The sequence below is a fragment of the Brachyhypopomus gauderio genome, chromosome 7 (genome assembly GCF_052324685.1).
Source record: "Brachyhypopomus gauderio isolate BG-103 chromosome 7, BGAUD_0.2, whole genome shotgun sequence".
Lineage (NCBI taxonomy): Eukaryota > Metazoa > Chordata > Actinopteri > Gymnotiformes > Hypopomidae > Brachyhypopomus > Brachyhypopomus gauderio.
In genome coordinates this window covers 24,961,926-24,988,425 of record NC_135217.1, presented here as the reverse complement: position 1 = coordinate 24,988,425, position 26,500 = coordinate 24,961,926, and the positions used below count along the sequence as shown (strand labels likewise).

Here is a 26,500-nt window from a genome sequence, read left to right as displayed (position 1 = left end):
GCGTTTCAGATTCCTTCTCGTCATACAGTCCCACCAAAGCTATGGCACATATACAAGCACTCTTCATCAGACAGTGCAACATAATCAGTCTGGTTCCCAATTTCTGACACTCATGGCAGTGATGCTGACCTGATGCTCTTCACCCAACATCAGACTCTGTTTTTACCTCGGAAGGAAACGGTCTGATCCGTAATATCTTGTTCATTGCTAGTCCAGAGTTTTACCTCCTTCTGCTCTGTTGTGCTAAACAGGTGTCCACATATCTGCACGCCACACTAAAGTTCATATAAAGGGACTCAGCTGGACCAATGAGGAGGAGAGATGAAGCTTCAACCAACTGTCAAGCAGTGGACAATGAAAGTAATGATAATTGGAGGTTTGTCATTGGTTATCCTTTAGCATATGACTGATAATAATCTAGAATGTCCTGGTTCTCCTATAATGGACTACACACGTACAGTAGCACACACACTGACCGACCACACGCACTCACTGAGCACACACACTCACTGAGCTCACACACTGACGACCACACACTCACTGAACACACACTGACCGAGCACACACTGACCGAGCACACACACTCACTTATCACGCACACTTACCGAGCGCAGGAGAGGGGAGTGAGACCACAACATTGCACTTACAAAATGCTTTAAAAAGATTCATTGTAAGCCTCATTCACAGAGACAGAACAGGGCTTAGTGAATCACAGCAGAGGTAAACACATCACTGGGGACTCAGAACAAGGTGAAACACTTCACACTGAAAACTTGGACATTGTGGCCAAACTAATTGTAAATGACGGAGACGTTTGCAACTGGTTCAGCTGGAACTTCAACTGGGTCTTTCTACTCCGTCAGAACCTCCACATAATCATGAGTATGATTCGACTCTGCGGAGCAAATATCATCTAAATCAACCAATACAATAACAGCTCATATAAATCCCTGTTTGAGCTTCTGATGCCACAAGCTTCCCTAATGTGAAGGCCCTGGGCTGTGATGGAGGCCAGACGTGCAGACAGACAGCTGAATCGTATCCCCAATCTCCAGAGACGTACAGACAGACAGCTGAATCGTATCCCCTTTCAGCTTCGAGCTGGAGTGATTTCGAGCGAAGAGGAGGATGGGTGTGAGGCAGAGGAGGTAGAGTGTGTGTGTGAGGAAGAGCCCAGGCCTCGTCTTCCTCCCAACAGCACAGTGTGGGCTTCAGGCTCTCCCAAGCATTTAAACAGCTCCTTACAGGAGCAGGCACAAAGGCCCAGGGCTCCGGCTGACACGCCATCCTGCAGCCATGCCTCGGGCAACAGCGCCTCCACTGTTTTTAGCGCCCTCTCCTGGGTGAACGGCACCGCAAGACTTTTTAACGTACCAAAGCTGACAGTGATGTTCCCTTACGCATCATCCCTCCCTCAAAAAAGAAAAAAAGAATAAAAAAAGAAAGGGAAGAGAGGACTAAGCAGATCGTCGAGGTTTCCAGAAACACGCTGATCAAATGGTTCGTGAGGACACAACTGTAGGCAGGAGATGGCGTGAAAGTGTAGAGGTTCAAACGGCTGCAGCTTTTAGCATCGCAGGCATTTGGATGTTCGACGAGATCCCATCTGCTTCATTCTGTCAGAACAAAACACTCCAGCGGAAAATATTTATGATACACCCAGCGAGTGTGGAGCCTGCTGGAAGGGACTGGTGGAGGTGTGCGCAAGAACGCATTAAACACACGCAGGAGCAGCGTCCCCCTCACACACCTCCTCAGAGTAGCGTCCCCCTCACACACCTCCTCAGAGTAGCGTCCCCCTCACACACCTCCTCAGAGTAGCGTCCCCCTCACACACCTCCTCAGAGTAGCGTCCTCTCACACACCTCCTCAGAGTAGCGTCCCCCTCACACACCTCCTCAGAGTAGCGTCCTCTCACACACCTCCTCAGAGTAGCGTCCCCTCACACACCTCCTCAGAGTAGCGTCCCCCTCACACACCTCCTCAGAGTAGCGTCCCCTCACACACCTCCTCAGAGTAGTTTCCCCCCCTCACACACCTCCTCAGAGTAGCGTCTCCTCACACACCTCCTCAGAGTAGCGTCCCCTCACACACCTCCTCAGAGTAGCGTCCCCCTCACACACCTCCTCAGAGTAGCGTCCCCCTCACACACCTCCTCAGAGTAGCGTCCCCTCACACACCTCCTCAGAGTAGCGTCCCCCTCACACACCTCCTCAGAGTAGTGTCCCCTCACACACCTCCTCAGAGTAGCGTCCCCCTCACACACACCTCCTCAGAGTAGCGTCCTCTCACACACCTCCTCAGAGTAGCGTCCCCCTCACACACCTCCTCAGAGTAGCGTCCCCTTCACACACCTCCTCAGAGTAGCGTCTCCTCACACACCTCCTCAGAGTAGCGTCTCCTTCACACACCTCCTCAGAGTAGCGTCCTCTCACACACCTCCTCAGAGTAGCGTCTCCTCACACACCTCCTCAGAGTAGCGTCCCCTTCACACACCTCCTCAGAGTAGCGTCCTCACACACACCTCCTCAGAGTAGCGTCCCCTCACACACCTCCTCAGAGTAGCGTCCCCTTCACACACCTCCTCAGAGTAGCGTCCTCTCACACACCTCCTCAGAGTAGCGTCCCCTCACACACCTCCTCAGAGTAGCGTCCCCTTCACACACCTCCTCAGAGTAGCGTCCTCTCACACACCTCCTCAGAGTAGCGTCCCCTTCACACACCTCCTCAGAGTAGCGTCCCCCTCACACACCTCCTCAGAGTAGCGTCCTCTCACACACCTCCTCAGAGTAGCGTCCCCTCACACACCACCTCAGAGTAGCGTCCCCCTCACACACCTCCTCAGAGTAGCGTCCCCTCACACACCTCCTCAGTGTAGCGTCCCCTCACACACCACCTCAGAGTAGCGTCCCCCTCACACACCTCCTCAGAGTAGCGTCCCCCTCACACACACCTCCTCAGAGTAGCGTCCCCTCACACACACCTCCTCAGAGTAGCGTCCCCTCACACACCTCCTCAGAGTAGCGTCCCCCTCACACACCTCCTCAGAGTAGCGTCCCCCTCACACACACCTCCTCAGAGTAGCGTCCCCTCACACACCTCCTCAGAGTAGCGTCCCCTCACACACCTCCTCAGAGTAGCGTCCCCTCACACACACCTCCTCAGAGTAGCGTCCCCTCACACACCTCCTCAGAGTAGCGTCCCCTTCACACACCTCCTCAGAGTAGCGTCCTCTCACACACCACCTCAGAGTAGCGTCCCCCTCACACACCTCCTCAGAGTAGCGTCCCCCTCACACACACCTCCTCAGAGTAGCGTCCCCTCACACACACCTCCTCAGAGTAGCGTCCCCTCACACACCTCCTCAGAGTAGCAGAACTCCACCCACTTCCACTGCTGGCAGCAGCCACCTCATCTGGAGAACACTAAAAGCATGTTTGATGGATCATTGATCTTCTGGCACTGAAAGGGGGAGATGCAATCTCTGTCTGTTTGCACAAGAATTTTTTTGAATTAGCGAAAACCAGCAGCATATCTGGGAACATCAATCACTTCAGGGAAAACAATCTGTTTTGAATGACAACCTTTTGATGTAGTTAGTTGCCTGAGTAGCCCACACACACACACACACACACACACACACACACACACACATACCTCTACATACCCATACACACACCCCAACCACACACACTTCCTGCGCACACATATACAGCAACAACTCTTTCCACCACTAAAAGCATTTGCATCAAATTCCCATCCAGACCTCTTTTCACAGTTGCCATTGCAATAAATTCAAGAAAGCAGCATTTCACAAGCCCCATCCTTTCAGAGATGTACATGAAGGCCGTAATATAAGTTATTTCACAGGCCAGCTATAGCAGCAGCTGACGGAACAAGTCCTTTTCATCCACGGGGATTTTTATGTTCTATATTTAATATTTGTTAACACAAAACAAGGAGGCACCAAGTGTTTGCTTTAGCAGTAATGTATGCCGTGTAATTTCATTTACAGAACATGCCCTGGAGGTCTGTGATTGAAGCCGTGAAAAGACTTTAGTCACATCAAATACACATGCCTAGGAAATACATAAATAACTCGGATTCTGAAGTAGCATTACATGCTAACAGGTGCACGGAATGACCCCAGAGTTAGAAGATGCAATCTGCTGTTTCCTTCACAGCGCCTGCGTCTCAGTACAGAGGTGTGGGGGGTGGGGCTGCTGCTGTGAAGAGCAGAGGGAAAATCTTTTTTATACTCAATTTGTCATCAGTTTTTCTTTAATAACTTACTGTGGCTTAGAAAGCACTTGACAGTTAGTCAGGACAGCCAAATACAGCAATACAACAAATACAGCATTGACCACAACACATGGAAAATTATCCACAACAAACAGAATTAACCATGACAAACACAGAATTAGCCACAACACAGAGAGAATTACCCATGACAAATACAGAATCAACCATGACAAACACAATATTAGCCACAACACACCATTAGCCATGATGCATTCAGAATGAGCCATGACATACCGAACTGGCCAAGATAAATGTTGAATTAACCAGAAGAAATGATGAATTAGCCAAGACTAATGCTGAATTAACCAGGATAAATTATGAATTAGCCAAGACTAATGCTGAATTAACCAGGAGAAATGCAGTAACACAGATGATGTCTCTGACACCATCTGAGTTTGAATTAAACATTAGAAAGATATGCATGAACGAGTGGTGACTAAAATGTCAAAGGAAGGCAGAATACCAATATTGAGTTAAAAATAAATTATTTCAGTGCAGCAAAGGTAACATTATTTCTGAAAGTGGAAAACTAAAGAAAGATGTATGGCTGGAAATACTGCCTACTTAACTGTATTACAAACTTTAATCTCAGGACTCAAATCACTCTAAGCGCAGGATCCAGATGGCTGCTACAGTCTGTAGGCTGTTAGGCACATGACAGACTGATCGGGTCGGGTCTCACCTCTGTCTCTGTCTCTGGGGATCGCTGGCGTGTCACTGCATGTTCAGTGATACAGAAGGATCAGCAGCATCACTCCATGGTCAGTGACCCAGAGACACTAACCAGCTGTGCAGACACACAACCACCGTCTGCCTTTAAATCTTCTTCCCACTACAGCTAGTCCTACTTTTAGCCCTCTCTCTCTCTCTCTCTCTCTCTCTCTGCACTGACCACTGGCTGTGGTGTCCAACCACCCTATTGGCCAACATTCTGTAAAACATCCTGCTATCAACCAGCAGCTCCCCTCCAGTAATTCCCCCCATAAGCCCTTCAGAACCACATCCCCCATGGCCAGAGGTGTCCATCTAGACCTGGCATTGAGATCACTGGAGAGGTTAAACCCATTTGGAAGCATTAATCTCCACCAGCTGTTTCCTGGTACCCAGCTGTTCCCTGCTTTGACAGGTTAATAAGGGAGTGTTGACAGCTTGGTGAGAGCTGGTCTAATTTGCTGGTACACCTGTAAATCACGAACGCCGTGGGAAGGACAACACATCAAAACACATTCGTCCCTCAGTAGTCTGACAGCGGTCAGGAGCCGTAGTCTTTATTTATTTACACATCACTTCTCACTTCAAGCTTTGCAGCTGGTGAGCAGCTGGCGTGAAACAAGGTGAGACACGGATCACACCAATCAAAGGCTACAGTCATACATGCGTACAGTCGTACGCATGCGTACAAACGTACAGGCGTTCTCTGTAGTGTCCTGGCGTTTACAGCTGTCGTGTGCGTGTGGGAAGCCTCGGCCGTCGGACTGTGTTTCTGTGAGAATGTTTTCCCCCACTTCTGTTCTCTGTCGCCACCGCGCTTGGTGCCAGTGGGCCGATGTTTGGCAGGTAGCCGTGGCAACCGCTCACGGCGCACATTACAGGTGGCAGATGGATATGACAAATGAGCCTCTCTGGCACGGGGAGAGCAGGCGGGCGGGCGGATGTGGGACAGAGTCGGGACTACGCTGCTCTCCCAGAACCACCCAGGGCAACTCCACTTAGAGCACATGCCAGTGTGAGCAACACGTGCAGGGAGGACGAGTACTCATCACAGAGGACGTGTACTCATCACAGAGGACGTGTACTCATCACAGAGGACGAGTACTCATCACAGAGGATGTGTACTCATCACAGAGGATGTGTACTCATCACAGAGGACGAGTACTCATCACAGAGGATGTGTACTCATCACAGAGGATGTGTACTCATCACAGAGGACGTGTACTCATCACAGAGGATGTGTACTCATCACATCACTCATCACAGAGGATGTGTACTCATCACAGAGGACGAGTACTCATCACAGAGGACGAGTACTCATCACAGAGGATGTGTACTCATCACAGAGGACGAGTACTCATCACAGAGGATGAGTACTCATCACAGAGGATGTGTACTCATCACAGAGGACGAGTACTCATCACAGAGGACGTGTACTCATCACAGAGGACGAGTACTCATCACATCACTCATCACAGAGGACGAGTACTCATCACAGAGGACGTGTACTCATCACAGAGGACGAGTACTCATCACAGAGGACGAGTACTCATCACATCACTCATCACAGAGGACGAGTACTCATCACAGAGGACGTGTACTCATCACAGAGGACGAGTACTCATCACAGAGGACGTGTACTCATCACAGAGGACGAGTACTCATCACATCACTCATCACAGAGGACGAGTACTCATCACAGAGGACGTGTACTCATCACAGAGGACGAGTACTCATCACAGAGGACGTGTACTCATCACAGAGGACGAGTACTCATCACAGAGGACGTGTACTCATCACAGAGGACGAGTACTCATCACATCACTCATCACAGAGGACGAGTACTCAACACATCACTGATCACAGAGGACGAGTACTCAACACATCACTCATCACAGAGGACGAGTACTCAACACATCACTCATCACAGAGGACGAGTATTCAACACAGAGGACGAGTACTCATCACAGAGGACGAGTACTCATCACATCACTCATCACAGAGGACGAGTACTCAACACATCACTCATCACAGAGGACAAGTACTCAACACATCACTCATCACAGAGGACGAGTACTCAACACAGAGGACGAGTACTCATCACAGAGGACGAGTACTCATCACATCACTCATCACAGAGGATGTGTAATCATCACATCACTCATCACAGAGGACGTGTACTCATCACAGAGGTCGAGTATTCAACACAGAGGACGTGTACTCATCACAGAGGACGTGTACTCATCACATCACTCATCACAGAGGATGTGTACTCATCACAGAGGACGAGTACTCATCACAGAGGACGTGTACTCATCACAGAGGATGTGTACTCATCACAGAGGACGAGTACTCATCACAGAGGACAAGTACTCATCACAGAGGACGTGTACTCATCACAGAGGACGAGTACTCATCACAGAGGACGAGTACTCATCACAGAGGATGTGTACTCATCACATCACTCATCACAGAGGACGTGTACTCATCACAGAGGACGAGTACTCATCACAGAGGACGAGTACTCATCACATCACTCATCACAGAGGACGAGTACTCATCACAGAGGATGTGTACTCATCACATCACTCATCACAGAGGACGTGTACTCATCACAGAGGACGAGTACTCATCACAGAGGACGAGTACTCATCACAGAGGATGTGTACTCATCACATCACTCATCACAGAGGACAAGTACTCATCACAGAGGACGAGTACTCATCACAGAGGACGAGTACTCATCACAGAGGATGTGTACTCATCACATCACTCATCACAGAGGACAAGTACTCATCACAGAGGACGAGTACTCATCACAGAGGATGTGTACTCATCACATCACTCATCACAGAGGACGTGTACTCATCACAGAAGACGAGTACTCATCACAGAGGATGTGTACTCATCACATCACTCATCACAGAGGACAAGTACTCATCACAGAGGATGTGTACTCATCACATCACTCATCACAGAGGACGAGTACTCATCACAGAGGACGAGTACTCATCACAGAGGATGTGTAATCATCACATCACTCATCACAGAGGACGAGTACTCATCACAGAGGACGTGTACTCATCACAGAGTATGTGTACTCATCACATCACTCATCACAGAGGACGTGTACTCATCACAGAGGACGAGTACTCATCACAGAGGACGAGTACTCATCACATCACTCATCACAGAGGACGAGTACTCATCACAGAGGACGAGTACTCATCACAGAGGATGTGTACTCATCACATCACTCATCACAGAGGACGTGTACTCATCACAGAGGACGAGTACTCATCACAGAGGATGAGTACTCATCACAGAGGATGTGTACTCATCACATCACTCATCACAGAGGACAAGTACTCATCACAGAGGATGTGTACGCATCACATCACTCATCACAGTGGACGAGTACTCATCACAGAGGACGAGTACTCATCACAGAGGATGTGTAATCATCACATCACTCATCACAGAGGACGAGTACTCATCACAGAGGACGTGTACTCATCACAGAGGACGTGTACTTATCACATTGACACTCTTGCATCTCAAGCTTCTCATCACCGAACCGGGGCAGGTGGGACGCTTTAGGGCTCAGAAGCTTTAGCACTCCTGACTAATTAAGATGTGAAACAATTCAGGAAATCATGCCTTATCAGTGGAGTACGACTTCACCTGTTTCCAGCACAACCTACACAAAAGCAACTGAAGCGGAGAAGGTTTGATGAGGTCACAGGTCATCGTCCACGGTTTTACGCTGCACTACTAAATGCTACGTGTTTGAGTGATGCGTCAGCCGTGCGGTCATGTCATTACAGCAACATTATGGAGGAGATTGTTCTGCCTAACCCAGATTAACCACAACGACAGCAGCTGTGTGAGCTCAGTGAGGAAGACGAGGGAATGCTGACGAGGGAATGCCGCGACGAACGACACCATCTCCCTGTCCGACTGGGACGTGAACATCCCTCACTTTGGCAGTGATGCAAAACTTCAATTAAAGGGAAAAAAAATCAGCAGTAAATGAACTCCAGTGAAAATATCCGAAAGCCCTGCGAGATTTGAGCATATGGAGAATTGTAATAATCTGTTGCTCTTACTGTTTTCAAATTGTGATGCCCGTGTCAAGCTGTTAAGGCAGGAACCTTCTCCACAGGAGGCGTTCACGCATGCGAGCAGCAGACGTGACAGGAGAGTCAAGAAACAGTTCATTTCACAATCCCCACGCGGCCCTGTTCCTTTCACATGCAGTCGACATTACGGGCAGAGAGATTTACCCCGCACACAGGACTGAGAGGTCCTCTTAGACCAGAGCATCAGGTCCCGAACCCTCACAGCATCGCCTTTACAGGAAGGTACACAACAACCCAACACAAAACAGCTTTTTGAAAGCTAAAATGTGTTGCACTAGGCCAAAAGGTAAGAGTTTGTCAGGTCACAGATGACACGAGAATGATGAGAAAGAAAAAGCTCTCCGTGACCTTAACCGGCTGCTAAGACCTGCTTTTCACTTCTTCTAAATACTGTGTAGTAATATTAACTGTCTCTTCTTGAATGAGACCTAGCTCAGAGCACTGAAGGGAACAGAAAATGCCTCATCTCCAAGCTTGTAAACAAAAATATATATGTTTATATTCCACTGGTTTAGAAACTTTGTTCTCTGTAAACTTTATTTAGATACTGAAGAGCTGGTTGATCACCAACAGAGGGAGATGATGAAGTGCTTAGCAGTTCATTAAGTAGAACATCATCTTTGTTCTTTCAGCCCCAGAAGGTCTCATGTTTCATTTCTCTTCATTCTCTCCCTCAGCTAAACGCATCCACTCAGACTAATAAGAAAAAAAAAAACCCGCGGGAAGCCTGCACTTTCCTTCCTTTACCTTCACCCAGTCTCCAAATCTTTTGTTAAAAAAATTAATTCTGAAGTCCCAGACAATGACGTCTACCGCTGTGAAAGCCCGAACGACTAGTTATAGTGTAATATTTCTATTTTCTACTGATGAGTTCTGGTTTTATTATCATTTGTGCTCAAGATGAAACAATTTTCTCTTGAAAACAACTTCCACAATTTAATTTTGAAACTTTTGAGATATTTGATTAAAATTATTTACAATAATAATGTCTGACATACTTGTCAGAATTTGTATCTGGACAAATCAATTTTTTTCTTGTCTCCACACATCCACATGTCCTCACGTCTACATGTCCACACATACACATCTCCACACGTCCACATCTCCACATGTCCATACATTCACACATACACATCTCCACATGTCCACTTCTCCTCATCTCCATATGTCCACATGTCCACCCATCTACACGTCCACATCTCCACACATCCACATATCCACATGTCCAGAGATGCAGCTAAAGGAACCCATAATATGCAAATTTGCACACATTTTTGAGCGCATACTACTCCTAGGATTTTTCACATACATGCACATATGTGGTATCCAGGCGCTCAGAAGAGTCTGAACTTTCATTATTATGGAGCAAAAGTGCACATTTCTGCACATGGGTGTGGCCACATGCCTCATGTGTCAAAAATTCCTTCGCCAAGAATCCACATATTCTGCTGTCTCTCAGGCATGCTTTCACGTATTCACACCAAACTTCACATACATGCACCTATTGGGTGTCTAGACCTGCACATACATTTTGGCAGACATGCACACCTAGGTAGTGCTATAATGGCCAAAAAACTCTCCTGCCCACACCGATTGGCCAAATAACTCGAAACTTGGTATGCAGCCCCCATACCTCTGAGCTGCATACGATCACGACCTTCTTCTAGTAGTCTGAAGAACACACAGTTTCATCATGCTCTCTCATCTTTCTAAGAGAGAGACATAGACTCAGAGATGAAGAGAGAGAGAGAGAGCTGGTAGAGAGAGGTGGGAGAGAGGGAGAAAGAGTGAGATAGAAGGAGAGAAAGAGAGAGAGAGATAGAGAGAGAGAGAAACAACACAACCAAAATCATGGTTTCCTTACACTGCACTTTCTACTGCTTTGTATGGAATGGTAAGGAGATGCGTCCAAGCAGCTAAGCGCTCTTCTGCATGTGCTTCAGGCTAGAAGAGACAGTAGAGGAGTCTCAATGTTCGCTGCCTCCACAGAGCAGGAGCGGTGTGACGGAGCAGAGGCAGCGTGCAGGCTCACTGCTGGTTCTGGTTCTGGAGTACACCCGCAGCAAGACGAATTCACACTGCAACAGAGGCGAGAGAGGCGTGCCTACACACCACTTACCAACAACAGAGAGCTCCACGGCTGCGCGCCCAAGACGACATTCTGCCTCACGTATTACGACGCAGGGTATTAAACAAACGCCACTGCAGTTTAAAGTTGGGCAGTGTGCAGCCAGACGACCTCAGAAGAGGGTGGTCGGGGTAGCACGTTCGGCTCAGGGTCCAAGCACAAATCCAAACTCCACTGTAACAGTGGCCCCTAAAAACTGTCCATTAACAGTTTAAGATTTAACAATTAAGATGACTTCGAAATTGATGTCATAAGAGGGGCGGAGCCACCAGCACCCAACTGAGCTGACCGCTGGTAAGAAAGCAGCAGCTGGTGTTGCTCAGAACCATCTGGTATGACACGAGGCAAGGCTGCCCAGTGCAGTAACCAGTGCCTTCTTCCTGGCACGTGTGGTCATCACTACCGCTGGCACGGGACACGGTGTGGCAGGCCATGCCTGTCTCTCCTAACCCGCAGGCAATTCCTCTAGACATGCGCCCGACGACTGTGGGCGGCGGCCTAAGCTGGAGACCTTTCTCCGCCTGCTATGATGTCACACTCACGTGATCAGAGGCGTGTGAGCGGAAGGTATGTACGTCACACATGCGCATCTAATTCAAGCTGATGCTCCGCCCACACGAGGGGCGGGGCGTCCTGTGTGTGATGCCTGAACAGCGAGGGGCTTCCTGTCAACCTCCGTCTTCCCAAGTGATGTCTTCTCGGCACAAGCCCTGGCATGGGGCTAATTCCCCTTCGTTATAATCTGGGAAAGTGTCGTCCCTGGCGACGACAGGCGTCTCCGCAGTGGGCGAAGTCGTGGGGAGACGCACGACACTGTCAGTGAAACATATGACAACATTATTGAAGGTAATGATGCATTAATGTATGCAAAGTGTACAAGGCATATTTCAGGACTGGAGATGATCGAATGTGCAAGATGTGTGCTTGGCTTTCTGCTGCCTGATCATTAACTCTGAGTGCTTCTCTGAGTCAGTAGTACAAATCAACATTAGTGAAAACGCAACTATCAAAACTTCCAGATTTCTCATTAGGGAATATTGAGGAGTCTAGGGTGTTACCATTGCATTGTCTATGCAAATTTAGCAATTACATGTAAAATAACTGAAAGTTTATTCAGAATTATAGAATTGTGCCAGCTAAAATGTAACTAGCTTGTTATCGACTACAGGCAGTTTTCCTAAAAACAAAAACTAGGAGCTCAAAATCCAACCAAAGTTCTGCCTGCAACAGCACGACAGCTAATTCACATTTTCCAAAAGTCTTGTGGTAAATTCGTCATGTCCTCAGGGCTCTTCCCTCTCGAACCACAACGACGGCACCATAGGAGCAAACCTTATTAACAGTGCACACAGGGCGTGTGCAGGAGAACCCAGCAGAACGCTGTGCTCTCAGACAAATGCAGAATGAATTTAGCTAACATTTGCTAAAGGTTGCACCTGGACAACATGACTCCGTGAGCAATATCCGGCTATGTTCTGGGAAATCAGATGCTTTCTGCAGTGATAATTGCAAATATTGGTCTCATATGCAAGCTTATGAAAGCAAAATCGGGTGTGTTTACCTTCTCCTTATTGGAATTCCAATGGAAGAACCACGGTTTAAATATTGATGCAGTACGCAGTCTTGGACAAGCGGTTATTAACAAGAAATTTGATCATACATTACATGATTCAGCATGAATAAGTAACTCCTTTGACATCGTGCATTGAACATTTTGTAGCTCAGGAGACCATCCTACACATGTGAAAACATAAAACTGATCATACAATTCAAGTTCGTAATGACTTCTAGAAGATAATGACGCAAAAACAGCTGTTTCTCCAGCTCGGTGTCCATTAATGACACTGATGGTCTCTGTGAGACCTTTCCTGCTCACTCTTGGCCTAATAAGAATCGTACCATTTCATCATGTACATACATTTATTTAATGAGTTTTTTGTCTATTTGTGAAATAAATATTTTGGTGTTTGAAGGGCAAACAATGGAGATGATGTAGAACACACTAATGACTGTAAGTTTATCTTCTGTCACGGCTAGGGGCCCGTCGAGCACAGGTAATCATTTCTGAACCAAAAGGCCCAATCTGCATGTTAATGTGGCCTCTGGTTTCTCTCGGAGCTGTGCTACTTGGTCACGCTCTGATTGCTGCGACAGCAAATGTACGCAACGCAATTCATCCTCATTCGCCCTCCCGCCCGCCGCCCACCCACGCGCCGACCGCCGTCGTGCCGGAAACACGCCGCAGACGTGTGATGAACTGAGGAATAATGCTCGTTTTAAAGCTGCGTAAACGCGCTCGGCGCCTGGTGCGTGGCCCCGCGTTCAGGTGTTCTTTACACATCAACGTAATTTTAACAGGCAGGAATGAACCTTTCGACAGCCGTCAGGAACAGGGCTGACATATGCACCGCGCAAACTGTATCTGACTGATTTGTAAGTGATAATTAGGTCACCGAGTGGATGCTGTTTACGTGTTAGGGTTGTTGCTTCATGTTTAGAGCCTCACTCTGAATATTTTTCTTGTACTGCTGGAAACGGTGTATCCTTCTTCTACTTTAGGTCTCTGCTCTGTCTCACTGCATTTACTAATTACAAATCCAGCCGGAAGACAACTTACAAAAATAATATAACCTACAAACAGGGATGTAGCTGAGGATGCTGAAGGTGGGGGTGGCACGTGGATGTTCCTTAGGGCACTGCGTGTCAGGTCTCTCTGAGGTGGGTAATCACTCTCTCTCCCTCCATCCCTCCCTCTACACACCCTTACCTCTCGTCTTCTCATCTCTTTGTTTTTTGTCTCTCCCTATTTCCCTCATTTCTTCTCTCTCTTTCTCTCTCTCTCTCTCTCTCTCTCTCTCTCTCTTTCTTTGTCTCCTCCCCATTTGTTTCCATCTTGTTAATCATGCTGAAATCTGCCCTTTACAAAGTTTCACACACTACCATCAACTACAAATCCTTCTCGACAGGGGTATACACAACTGTATATCGCCCTGATAAATATAGAACACACATACAAAGAGAGAAGATGAGAGAGACAGAAAAAGACCAAGAGAGGAGGAGAGAGAGCGAGAACCGAACATCTCTGTTCATTCTGCTTGAAGGTAGTAGTAAATATGTTAACATGTGTGTGCATGTCCTCATTGTGGACGCAGATTCTGCCAGAGTCTCAGGGCACAGCAGTTTCTGCTTTACTGGCATTAAAATGCCGAATGGCTGTGTCCACGCCTGTCTGCTCGTGCTCTGTAGTAGACATTTCATTTAAATCACAAAAACAGGGCTCAAGGCCTTTTCCCTCCTATTAGTTTGCTGATCCCTGTATGTCTGTGTTCGTTGTTTCAGTCTTTTGACAAATAATTTCATACTCTGATTCCTGCTCTTCAACAATGCAATCTATGTCATTGTCAATGACTGACCTTCCCTAGAAACACATTAACATACAATAACATTGGTTTAAACAACTTGCTGCTGTCTAGTGGTTTGCTGTATTGTACCCATTCCATACACAGTATGTGCATTGTGAGAAATGGAGAGTATTGTTACCTTATGTGTCACGGCAACAGTGTTGTTACCTTATATGCCATGGAAACAGAGTATTGAGGTATCCATGTTTAAAAAGTGTTATCCATGTACCTATTCTTTCTTAGAAAAAATTTCTTATATATATATTTTCACCACATAAGATAATTGTGACCTCTTGTGCGCTCAAGTAAATTAATATAATATTGTTATTAATTTACTTCCCAGCTTTAAGTTGACCTGATGTTGAACTTTGAGTAGACATGACTTTGAACTTTTTTCACAGTGTACATGCAGATATTTTAGAAATACCAGCTTATAATGAGGCAACAACATTCTCTGTTTCTTGTTTACCTAACTTAAATGAAATGCAAATAAGATGTGTGCATGTGTAATATAGAAGGAAGGAAAAACGAGTTTTTAAAACTGGAAGTCTTTGGTGCCCTCAAATTATAAATTAATAGGAAAATCTTTGATGTAATTTATAATTTTAGGTTGACCACCCTTTCAGTTTTTTTTTTTACAATGTGTAATAAGGAACCAGAATTTTTCTAAAGTTCAACATTTTTTTCCCCATTTTTTCCCATTTGAACTCTTACCAACAGACAAACTCAGAAATTGACTGAAATTCCTACCATGGTCCAAATTGCATAAATGATATTCACTAAACCTATCGCAATGCCTGAAGTTGCCCCAGTTCACCTGCCTTAACACTAAACACGTGGACCGCCCCATCACTTCATCTACCAATCACAATGCCTTAATTTGCATCAATTCATCAGCCCAGTCTTCACAATGTAGAAATGAGGCCTGCCCCCATCTTGGGACCAACCAGAATCAGATCACACTGCTACTGTCTCTGATTGTTGAACCAAACTAACCACTTAAGGCATCTTCTTAGGTATTTTGCATTTTATTAATTCTTAAACTAAGATACTAATCATACTGCTTCAATTCCCATGTTCACTCAACAGCACAAGTTGGATTGACTGAATTAACAATAATAAAATACATGATTGAAATAAAATATTTTTCAAATCAGAGGATTATTTAACTACAGCCATTCATTTAGTAATTCATTTGTGGAACATGACTACTAGCATGTGAGTGGGTTCATTCCCGTGAAGAATCTCCTCAGCTGAACTTGGAAAAGGAACAGAACCAGTTTTATGGGTCCAGATCCAAAAATAGAAAATGAACAGAACCAGTTCCATGGTTCCAGATCCAAAAATGGAAAATTATACTGACATCATATACAAAGTAAAGCTTGTAGACATTTGTAGATATTTGTCTCATTTGTGCTGTTCATATTTTAGTCGTACAAAGTATCTGAGGTGGCAGAGTTTGGACAACCATGAATTAGTGGTGTGTTTACAGCATCACTGTTTAAAATCATTATAACCAAACACTTCATTGTCAGCCTAAGATGGATTAAATATACTGCTGTGAATTGTGGCATCTACAAGCAATGGATGTAAATTATACCTTTACCCCATGAAACTAATGCAGAGACAACAGGGTCTCAAGGTGGCTTTAATAGATACTGTTGGGCAACATCCCAGGGAAAGAAAATAAGTTTTTGTGTGTTAAGCTCACTGCTGACAAAGCAAGTTCTCTCCCCATATCACCATCTATTTAAAAACACACTTAGAATCCAGATGCCACTCATATGCATCTAAAACAAATCATCATCACAGTAGACATCACAGTAGACAGGGTGAGTCCCGTCTCCTAGCCCTGAGAGCTCAGGCTATTCATCCCCCCACCCCACACATGCAGTCAACCACTATCTTTTGTTTACCATGAGAGGGATCGGGGGTGGGGTTGGGGGGGGTGGAGCCTGCCTCCTTTCATCACTGTCAAACGCTTTTTCTCAGTAGGCAACAGCCACAGGCTAATCGTAGCAGGTTTGTCTCTAAAGAGGCTATTCAAATAGACCTTCTTCCACCCAAGGAAGAGTTGAAATGAAGTGAAAGATCCCCACCAATGGTGGAGTTGTGGGAGAGATGGCCTGACCACATCAACATGGACAGGAGACAGCTCTGCCTCCGTGCCTAGCTACAGGGACATGGGAAGCGGACGGATGTCAAAGAAAAAGACAATGATGGAGGCGGAGACATCCACGTCCACAGCCCTCTGCTGAGCACTGTGGAGTTATATACTCACAAAAATAATCTGGGAACAGCTCCAAAACTGTCTTGGATTGAAATACATCAATCTGTTTCATTCTTGTATATTATATTAATTTTTCTAAGCAACAGTGACTTACCTCTTTATGTAGCACTAGTATTTAATTTAGCATTTAATTAGTTTTTAATTTCTGAAAATGCTTTAGTTGCTTTTTAAACTTTTCTTTTTTTAATAGTACACCAAAATTGGCACTTTTTAGCATAACCGTGTAGGCTGAGTGTCACCCAGAAACACTTCCATTTTCTCATCTCATTCCTTCCCAGTTGTACAGTGCACATACATAGTGGAATGTGGTTCATTAAATTAAAAAAATAGATGATTATTAATGTAATATGATTATTCCAAACCAAACCCTTCTCAGACGATGAGCAGGAAACAGCTCTTACATGAAGCACGGCAACTCTTGAATTTAAATGTTTCTTTCATCATCCAATGCTGTTAATATTTTCCAAGAAACAAGATGACAAAAATTGATTCTGACAATCAGGATCACAAACAAGTAATTAAGGAATCACCAAATGATTCTCTAACAGTATCTGAGATTATGCTTGTAAACAGTTCTGTTATGATTGCATTAGTAAGCAACATGTATATCATTTTCCGCTCTTCAGCATTTGAAGATGTGTAATGCGATATCTACAAATGTGTCAACATTTTCACCATATATGATAATCTAAAAGGAAGGACGTGGTAGATGATGGCACAGAGAGGTTAAATAAACATCAACACAGTGTCATTGTGGGAATGTTTCATTAGTCATGCAGGAGTTTGTATCTGCCAGAAGAGGCGGAGCCTCAGAACTACCTCAGCGTCCTGACTCACTTTCATCAGCCGTGCCTGGCTTGGGCATGTCATAGAAATAGTGTTGTTTGCACACAAACTATGAAGGCCAAAGGAGCAGAAGATTGATTATTGATATTAACCTGATCCCTCATTGCTGTGGGAGGTTTAGGAATCATAAAATTAAGAGAATTATAGTTTAACTTTCCAATTACAGAACTTAATACCCCCTGGATGCAATTTTGATTTAACGCTTCATTTAGCGACTGAATGCCACCCACACTGTAATGTGATGAAACCTGACAGTCAATTTCGAAAGCATATTTTTGGAAATTGTTTTTTTCCCTCCTTTTGTATTAGGCAAATGCATTAGCTAATATATTTCTGAGTTCTAATTGAACCATCCACTTTACCATGAATATGGATTGAATTTACCATAGCAAATGATTCATTTCACACACAGGTAAATGTTTAAACAGTTGTCCAATGTACTCATTTTTAACCATCATAAACTAATATTTTCAACCATTATATATTCTATTATTCATCTGGCAATCCATTATGCATGTGTTAGACAGCCAGAAAGGCCCAAGTGATGTGATTCCAGACTATCAAAGGGAGCTGCTACCGTCACGCTTCACACTTTAGCACCATGGATAGCTCCAGTTTTTCAGCACCATGGCTAGCTCCAGATCCTCAGCACCATGGATAGCTCCAGCTTTTCAGCACCATGGCTAGCTCCAGATACTCAGCACCACGAATAGCTCACAGGTTCAGCACAGCAAAGATGGACACTGCCCGTGGTTAACAAACAGAGGGACACAGTGGGAGAACTCAGCATAGGGCATGGAGCAATAACGAGGCACAGCTGGTCTGGATGAGGAATCAACAGCAGTATAAAACTCTCACTGATTGGAACCAGCAAGTGAGTAAGAGCCTCAGAATTCCAGTGTCTCACCTCTGACTGAAGGACTTGCTCTATGCTTTCCAAACTGCTGTGGGAGGAGCCACTCAAAGGACACGCCTCCCACAGGCAGTGACCCTCTAGTCTCCCTCCCACTGTTCACCTCAGCTCTTACTTGGTAAAGAACCCTCTGAAGTATTTAAACATGTAGACAATGTGCAGGTGTTATGTTCACACCCACACACACCCACACCCACACACACACACACACACACACACACACACCCCCGCCCCCCCAACACAAAATATATTCCAACACACAATCACAGTAACACATACACATGTATACAACTATCATCAGACATTTTTTTCCATTACAGTATATGCAAACATGGGACCTTTTTGATTTTACTATAAGCCAGCAGACAAAATGACTCTAGTCATCAAATACTGCCCGTTAGCAAGCATTCGTTCCCTGATTAACTGTGGATGGACATGCTAATGGATCTAATCACATTTTCCACTCTAGTCTGCACACATGAGATTTCTGAATAATCATAGATCAGATGAGGAAAATCAACAGGAAGTCACACAGACCACAGTCCCGTTGCACTCTGCTCAGAACGATTTCAATATTATTAACGTGTCAATAATGTCAGATTGGTCAGACGCTTGTGGATTAAAAAAAAAAAAAAAAAAAAAAAAAACAATGAAATTTTTAGTTTAGAGCAGAATAACCCAAATCACCATAAGAGAAATCCAAGATAACCAGGGTCAGAGGAAACAGTTCAGGTGTGTACTGAAAATGCAACAGATAAGCGAGCACACCTGCAGGGCGGAAGGAAGGAAGAGGGAGATTTACTGCACGTTTGTCACGTCTTCAGATGCATTAGGAATTGGTAAACTGACCCTGGACTTAACGGCCATGATAATGGATTTGCCTAATAAATGCCTAATAAATCTCACTCTTTTCAGCCTCATACACATAAACTACACAGGAGAACTTGTTACACACAATGAGGGAAGGGCTCAGTATGCTCTTAAATGAACTGGCAATACTTTGCAAAGACACAAACAAATTGACAGGTCAAATAGACAATAACGGGCAACAGGTGATTGATAATCAAGTGATGCAGATAGAGTGCATTGATTGGACGTTCCAGATCAGTATTCTGGAAGTTGTTTACTCCCTGCTTGTCGCTACTGAGCAAGACTGGCCATGTGACAGATAGAGGAGTTTTGATTATTAAAAACCTACATTTCCAAGACAAACTGGTGCCCTCAGTGTGGAGCGTAGGAGCGCTAGAAACGTTATGCTTTGCAATGCAGTGAAAACTGAAAAATGAATACAAACTGATGGTCACTGTGACCCAAGGGAGACATACAATAATGAAATCATTGATTACTGCTACCAGCTGTTTCGAGTTAATATTGTGATTTATTTTGTAAGTGGAGTTATAAATTTCAGAGCAGGAGTGCTAATCATTGAGCAATCAGCAACACAATAAACCCTTTCAGCTGAATGAACCAGTCTAGGAGACTCTGTGAAGGGGATCTTATATGCTTTTACTACCAGATAACCTAAGGCAGATAACAGCTTAAAATACACAATTATGCAGCAGAAACCAGAAAGCCATATTCACACACACACACACACACACACACACACACACACACACACACACACACACACACACACACACACACACACGTTTAAGGTGTCAATGTTTTACGGAATTTGTGGTTATTTTTGTGGGAATTTTAATTAGTGCTTCAGTGGTAAACAACATTCTTTAGATTTCTAATCATTTATTTTATAAAAAAAAGTCTCTGTGGATACTTATGTGTTGTTAAAGAGAGCAAATAACAGGATTTTCCAGATAAAAAAGCTCCAGTCTTTGTGGTCATACGGCTCAATGATGGATTAAACAAATATAACAACCAGGTGTTCACCATCAATGACATTATCTGCAGGTCAGTCTGAGAGGCAGAAGCAGCTGTGTAGAAAGAATGAAGCTTCCTATAGCTACACAGGCAGGAGCCTGGGGGAGGCTGGGTGTGACTGGAGGAGACTGGATGAGACTGGGGGAGACTTGAGGAGACTGGGGGAGGCTGGGTGAGACTGGGGGAGACTGGGGGAGACTGGGGGAGACTGGACAGCACAGTGGCAGGACAGGAGGCCATAACCCTGCAGGAGAGAGAGAGGTCTGTCCCTCAAACAGGAGCAGCCTCCAAGCTCACACAGGCAAAGTCGAGGACAAGAGTGTGGTCAGCAGCGCAGTAGAACCTCAGGTGTTCTCTTGCTTTACCTTCTCACGCATCTCTTCCAAATCAAAACACTGCCACCAACATCAGCAGCTCAGAACCCAGCAGAAGCTACCAGGACTCTGGTGCCCCTGCCCACAGTCACCTGTCTACAGTCTGGGAGTCCTGTCAGAAGGGATCTTCATGGAGGAGGTGAAGGTAAAAAGCCATGTCTCAGATGGAGAGATCTCACACAAACACACAAGGCCTGGGCAGCAGATCGACGGCTGCAGGTGCCCTGGAGAGAAGAGGCAAAATGAGAACATTCTAGCTCCAAAAAATAACAGCAGTTCGGCGAGGCGTCTGATCGGTGCACATTCCGTCTCCAGCACGGCACTGGCCCCAAACACACGGCCAAAGTCAAAAAGAAGCGTCTCCACCAATTAGAAGGTGGAGTCCAGAAGCAGATGACATGCCCCCCCCCTCCACAGATCCTGGGTCTCATCAACACTGAGTCGGTCTGGGAAAACATGCAGACAGAAGCCTGAGAGACAGTCAAAGTCTTCAGAACTGTGGTGAGTTCTCCAAGAGCCGTGGAGGTTAAAACCTGCGTGACAGTGTACTAAGAGAATTGATGTTGTTTTAAAAGCTCCAGCAGATCCCGGGTACAACATCAGAGACCTGCGCCCAGAAGCATGCAGTCCGGAGTGGAGTCCAACATGCCACACGGAACACTGGTACTGCTGTAACCTGGCAACAGGACCCCAGAGTTCCATTGCATGCTGGTGACCACCGGCAGTACAATAACAGCAAGCAACATTAAATACATAAGTAGCCTCAAATATCTACAAATAGCTCTTCAGGACCCAAGCAACTTGGCAAACATCTCAGAGTTTGCAATTAAAGTTATAACTGGCAACCAGTTTCAGCGTTTGAACACAATTCGGTGGGAAAGTCTACTCAGTTTAACAAACCAGTTGAGTAGTCCCACCCAGCGAACACAGGATTAAGCATTGGAGCATTTCCATGAACAGCAGCAGGGAGCACTGCTGTTTAGCGCACCGCACACGATCCACCAACCACACAAACCATAACAATTACCACAGGATTCAAGCCCTATTTGCCTGAAACAAGGACAGGAATAGCGGGGGAGAGATGAGCGCCTGACCCTGAAACACAGCAGCCGGTACTGCAACAATGTCCTGTATTAATGCTTCTGACAACAGAGGTGTTAGTAAAGACATTTTTCTTACTGGTGACTAAAGTTGTTTTTAAGTCATTTTCAACTGTAGCACCCTCCATGGTCGACCTCCCAAACCCGTACGCATTACGCACATGCACGGAAGCACAATCGGGTCTGGTGAAGCCCTTTACTGCTGGTGAACACACAAGCACGGAAGCACAGTCGGGTCTGGTGAAGCCCTTTACTGCTGGTGAACACACAAGCACGGAAGCACAGTCGGGTCTGGTGAAGCCCTTTACTGCTGGTGAACACACAAGCAGACTCCTGCTGTTAATCCTGTAACAGGAGCATGTGGTGTGAGCAAAAAATTATAATCCATAATAAAAAAAAGTTATTCCATCCATAGCAAATCCATCCATAGTTAATCCATAGCCAAAAAGTTATAATCCATCCACACCTCATAATCTACCTAACAATCACACAACCGTGTTATCTCTCTCTCTCTCTCTCTCTCTCACACACACACACACACACACACACACCAACAGAGTCTCATCCACCAATCCACTAACACACGCTCATCGAACCATCCACTCATCTACCACACCCTGTGTGGCTCCTCCCCCCAGTGGCTCCTCCCCCCAGTGGCTCCTCCCCCTGCCCCCCCGTACCTGGTGTGTTGAGTAGACGGGACATGCGACATGCGTAGGACACGTGCTGCTCGCAGTACTCTGCGTTGCCTGTGACTGCGGCCATCTGCCCTGTGGTGGCGCTGTAGTTCAGCTGCAGGACCGTCCGACGCTCCCGGCTGGAGCCCGTCACCAACGTCTGAGCTGGTAGGTTGTTCACCACAGTCGTCCACACATTCTCTTCTGATGCACAAGAGGGTAACACAACCTTGTAGAATAACACTTAAACAATAAATCAAATCCATGCATTGCCACTAACTAGATGAATACCACTACCATCCCTCCTAGTGAACAACAAAACTCATGAAGATCATTCATGAAAAATGCTAAATAATTTGTTGTTAACTGTTTTCAAGGAAAATATTTCATTCAAAACTGAATCAAGAATCATTTACTATGATGGCAATGCAAATGTTTACACATTGAAGGATCAATGTTCCTTTTATTTTGCTGCTGAGGCTTCTCGTCTGACCAAATCTGCTTTTTTGAGCACAAGTTCAGTGAGCTTTGTACATGTTTGAATTTTCAATCACTTTCATTTCAGCTGCTATCTCTGCTTACATTGGGAGACAGATTTCTCCGCCTGTTTGGAAACTTCAGACCTGGCCGTGACTGCCAGTCTTTCATCTTATGCGGATATGCCCGATTTATGAACATGACTTATTTCATTTATGGTGCTTGTTTACACTGCTGGGACAACGGTGTGGTCCAAGATTGCTTGTGTGTTACAGTGCCAGGTTGCCTTGGAAACAAAAAGGCTGCAAAGTTAAAGTGAATGTTTTGGCCGGAGAAGGAAGAGTGTGCGTCACTCTGAGGCACTCCTGCGAGTGAGGTCCAGGAGTGAGAGAGACAATCACAACGTATTCAACCAGCACTGGCTGTGGTGGTCTCGGACTGGTTGAAGATGGTTGTCTTGAGAATAGCGTTTTAGCAAGATGGAGTCTATAGAAATCTAAGGGCCAATATTATGCTGTAAAGGCAAGCTAAGGAAAACAGGGAAATAAAAGATTTAATTACCCTGGGTGTACACGGTTAAAGTGTAATATGGGATTAATTACAGGGTAATGCACTGAGTACTATGTGCAGAAGGCATTGCAACTCACAGCAGTTTCTCTGACCGGTACTGTCCCTCATTAATAATTAATCTCTAACATATCGGTAGCTACTTACAATATTACACTCTGTCTAACGGGGCGCTTACGCTATCACACTGGTTCAGTGAAGTGTTAACACAAAACGATCTTCTCAGCACTGTGCACTAACGGTCTTAAGACACATATATAAATTACCTGTCATGTTGCAAATGACCCTGAAGGGACCAAGGGGCCCACTGCCGTCCGGGTCGGTCCAGTACACGTCTGAAGCTTTGCCCAGGTGCTTGTAGGCTTCACACGACTGTTCGTAGACAGCTGTAAGGAGAGCAGATCTTGAGACGATGTGTTGCGACACTGCACAGATGGCTTAGGGATGGAATATGCAGCAGAGTGTGTTTCACACGTTCCCTCTGTGACCATAATCAGGACTCAGGGCTGCTGAGACACGGCATTAAGACCAGAGATTGGAGATTAGAAGACCAGAGACTAGAGATTAGGATCTAGAATAGTCTAACACCACTAGGAATGAACTGGCAACACATGTAAGATAACAGTGTTATGGAGCACAGAGCTCTCTTTGAAACAATAAAGTTTATTTAAAGGAGCTCTTCATGTAACTGGTGATACGTCACTGTGATAAATTTACAACAGATCTCCATGTATTGGGTTATAAGTCACTGTGATTAATTTAAAATAGATCCACATGCATTGGGTCATAAGTCATTGTGATTCATTTTAAACGGATCTCCATGTATGGAGTCATAAGATGACATGAAGCCTTAGGAAAATTGAACTTGTGTTTAAAATGGACCTCAGTGTAATGGATCATAAAACATGATGTCCCTTCATGTGAAGTCTCCTTTCTCTGCATCCATTTAACAGTGAGACATCAACAATCAAACAGAAGGCAGCAGTAACATCATCTATTCACTTTAAAATAAGGTACAGCCCAGTACAGACTTTTTGACTTGTTTGACTTGTTTTTTTAAGTGTAGATCATAAATGTGACAACAAACATCTCAGAAGATCACAGGCAGTAATGCCCACACAGGTGTCACAACCCTCCCAGATTTACCGTACAGAAACTCTAGTGTCCTCTATGAGTGTTTTAGTGGAGGTGTTACTGTACTGTACAGATGCTGCTCTCCTACAGCCTTCAAATCAATGAAATGCCAAAAGGGGTTTAAAAGAGGGAGTGTGCACTGCTCACATTACCAAAAGCTTGTTAATGTTCAAAGGGTGAAGTAAGAGTCATCCTGTTCACTAAACCATACACTCACTGATTCAAGCCATTACATTAGCTAACAAAGACATAAATAAATAAACATCTTTGCTTCACAGTTGTTTCACAACTGAGTTCAGATTAAAACAGACATTTGTATTCTGAAAAAAAATGACGGTTTGACAACTGTGTTGATCTTGTGCAAGGAATCTACTACACATCCTGAAAGTTATCTTGTCCTATTTTATAATCAGAAAGACAACTGATTCCAAAGGGCTTTTACATGCACTGACTTTTCTCATCAAGTCAGATAAAAAGAGCTGATCAGCATAAAATCAACATCAACCCTATAAAACAACCGCAGCTCGGATCATAATGTAACAGTAAGAGTTTCTACCTGCTGCAGACATGGAGGCCGTTAAGCTGTGGGGGAAACAGTTCAGATGAGGAGTAAAACAGCCTGTCTTGCTGCCTCTACACACACACATCCTCATTAATGCACAACATTCACATTTATTCACTCTGCATCACTGAAATCCAGCATCTCCGACAGGCCATGCAGGAGGTGGACGGGAGACTCGTATGTACATACAGATCTCAGATCAGTCGGATTCAAATGTACTACTTTTAGAAAGTTCAAATCGGTTTGATTTACAGTTTTTGACGACTGCTAACGTGCGTTTGTCCAATCTGTAGTCACATTTTCAAAACTCTAAACACATTGAACACAACATCAGTCTTCAGTGGCTATACTATTAGTTCAATTAATGTTGTTATGGCACAAAATGCAGTCATTTTACATGTTTTTATAATGCTTACGTTTTCTATACACACAACGTTATCCAATAACAAAATTCTGGATCGTTTTTGTCTTATTTACAATTGCTTGTACACAGCATGCCAAAAATGAAAACCTAAGATTCAAAACCTTAAATATTGTATAAAATGCAAAGTTCTGCAAAAACAAAGGCAGCTGAAAAGTTATTACTGTTGTACACATTTTTTGCACATATAGATCAATGAAATAAAATGAAGTACAGTAATGTACTGGGTCAGAGAGGAGCAAATATAACAATTAGTCCTGCAATCTCAAGTGCTGGTTTGGTCCTTCACAAATGCCAGAAGCAGATTCCAGGTTCCAGAAGCAGAAATGGAACAGGTGGGAGGAAACACGAGGACATTTGTGATGGGACAGTGTAGCATTTTGTCATTCTCATGTCATCACAAACTGGTTTATAGACCATCCAAGAGTGATGTCCCTTTTCCTCCCACCCTACTCGCCTTTCCTCAACCCCACTAAGGAACTTTTTTGAGTCTGGAGGTGGAAGGTGTATGATCATCGGCCCCATGACCAAATGTCCCTCCTGGATGCAATGGATCCCGGCTGCAGAGACA

At 45.0% G+C, this 26,500-nt stretch overlaps 1 protein-coding gene across 3 annotated transcripts in view; it reads right to left on the bottom strand.

Annotated features, from left to right (window-relative positions):
* Window positions 1-26,500, bottom strand: part of cntnap2a (contactin associated protein 2a) — a 342,082-nt gene that overhangs the window by 108,812 nt on the left and 206,770 nt on the right. For all 3 annotated transcript variants that reach the window (XM_077012789.1, XM_077012790.1, XM_077012791.1), the window contains exons 12-13: window positions 24,079-24,198; window positions 22,772-22,972 (exon numbers count right to left, since the gene is read on the bottom strand). In XM_077012789.1, coding sequence (XP_076868904.1) covers window positions 22,772-22,972; window positions 24,079-24,198 — 321 coding nt within the window. The remainder of the gene's footprint in view (window positions 1-22,771; window positions 22,973-24,078; window positions 24,199-26,500) is intronic.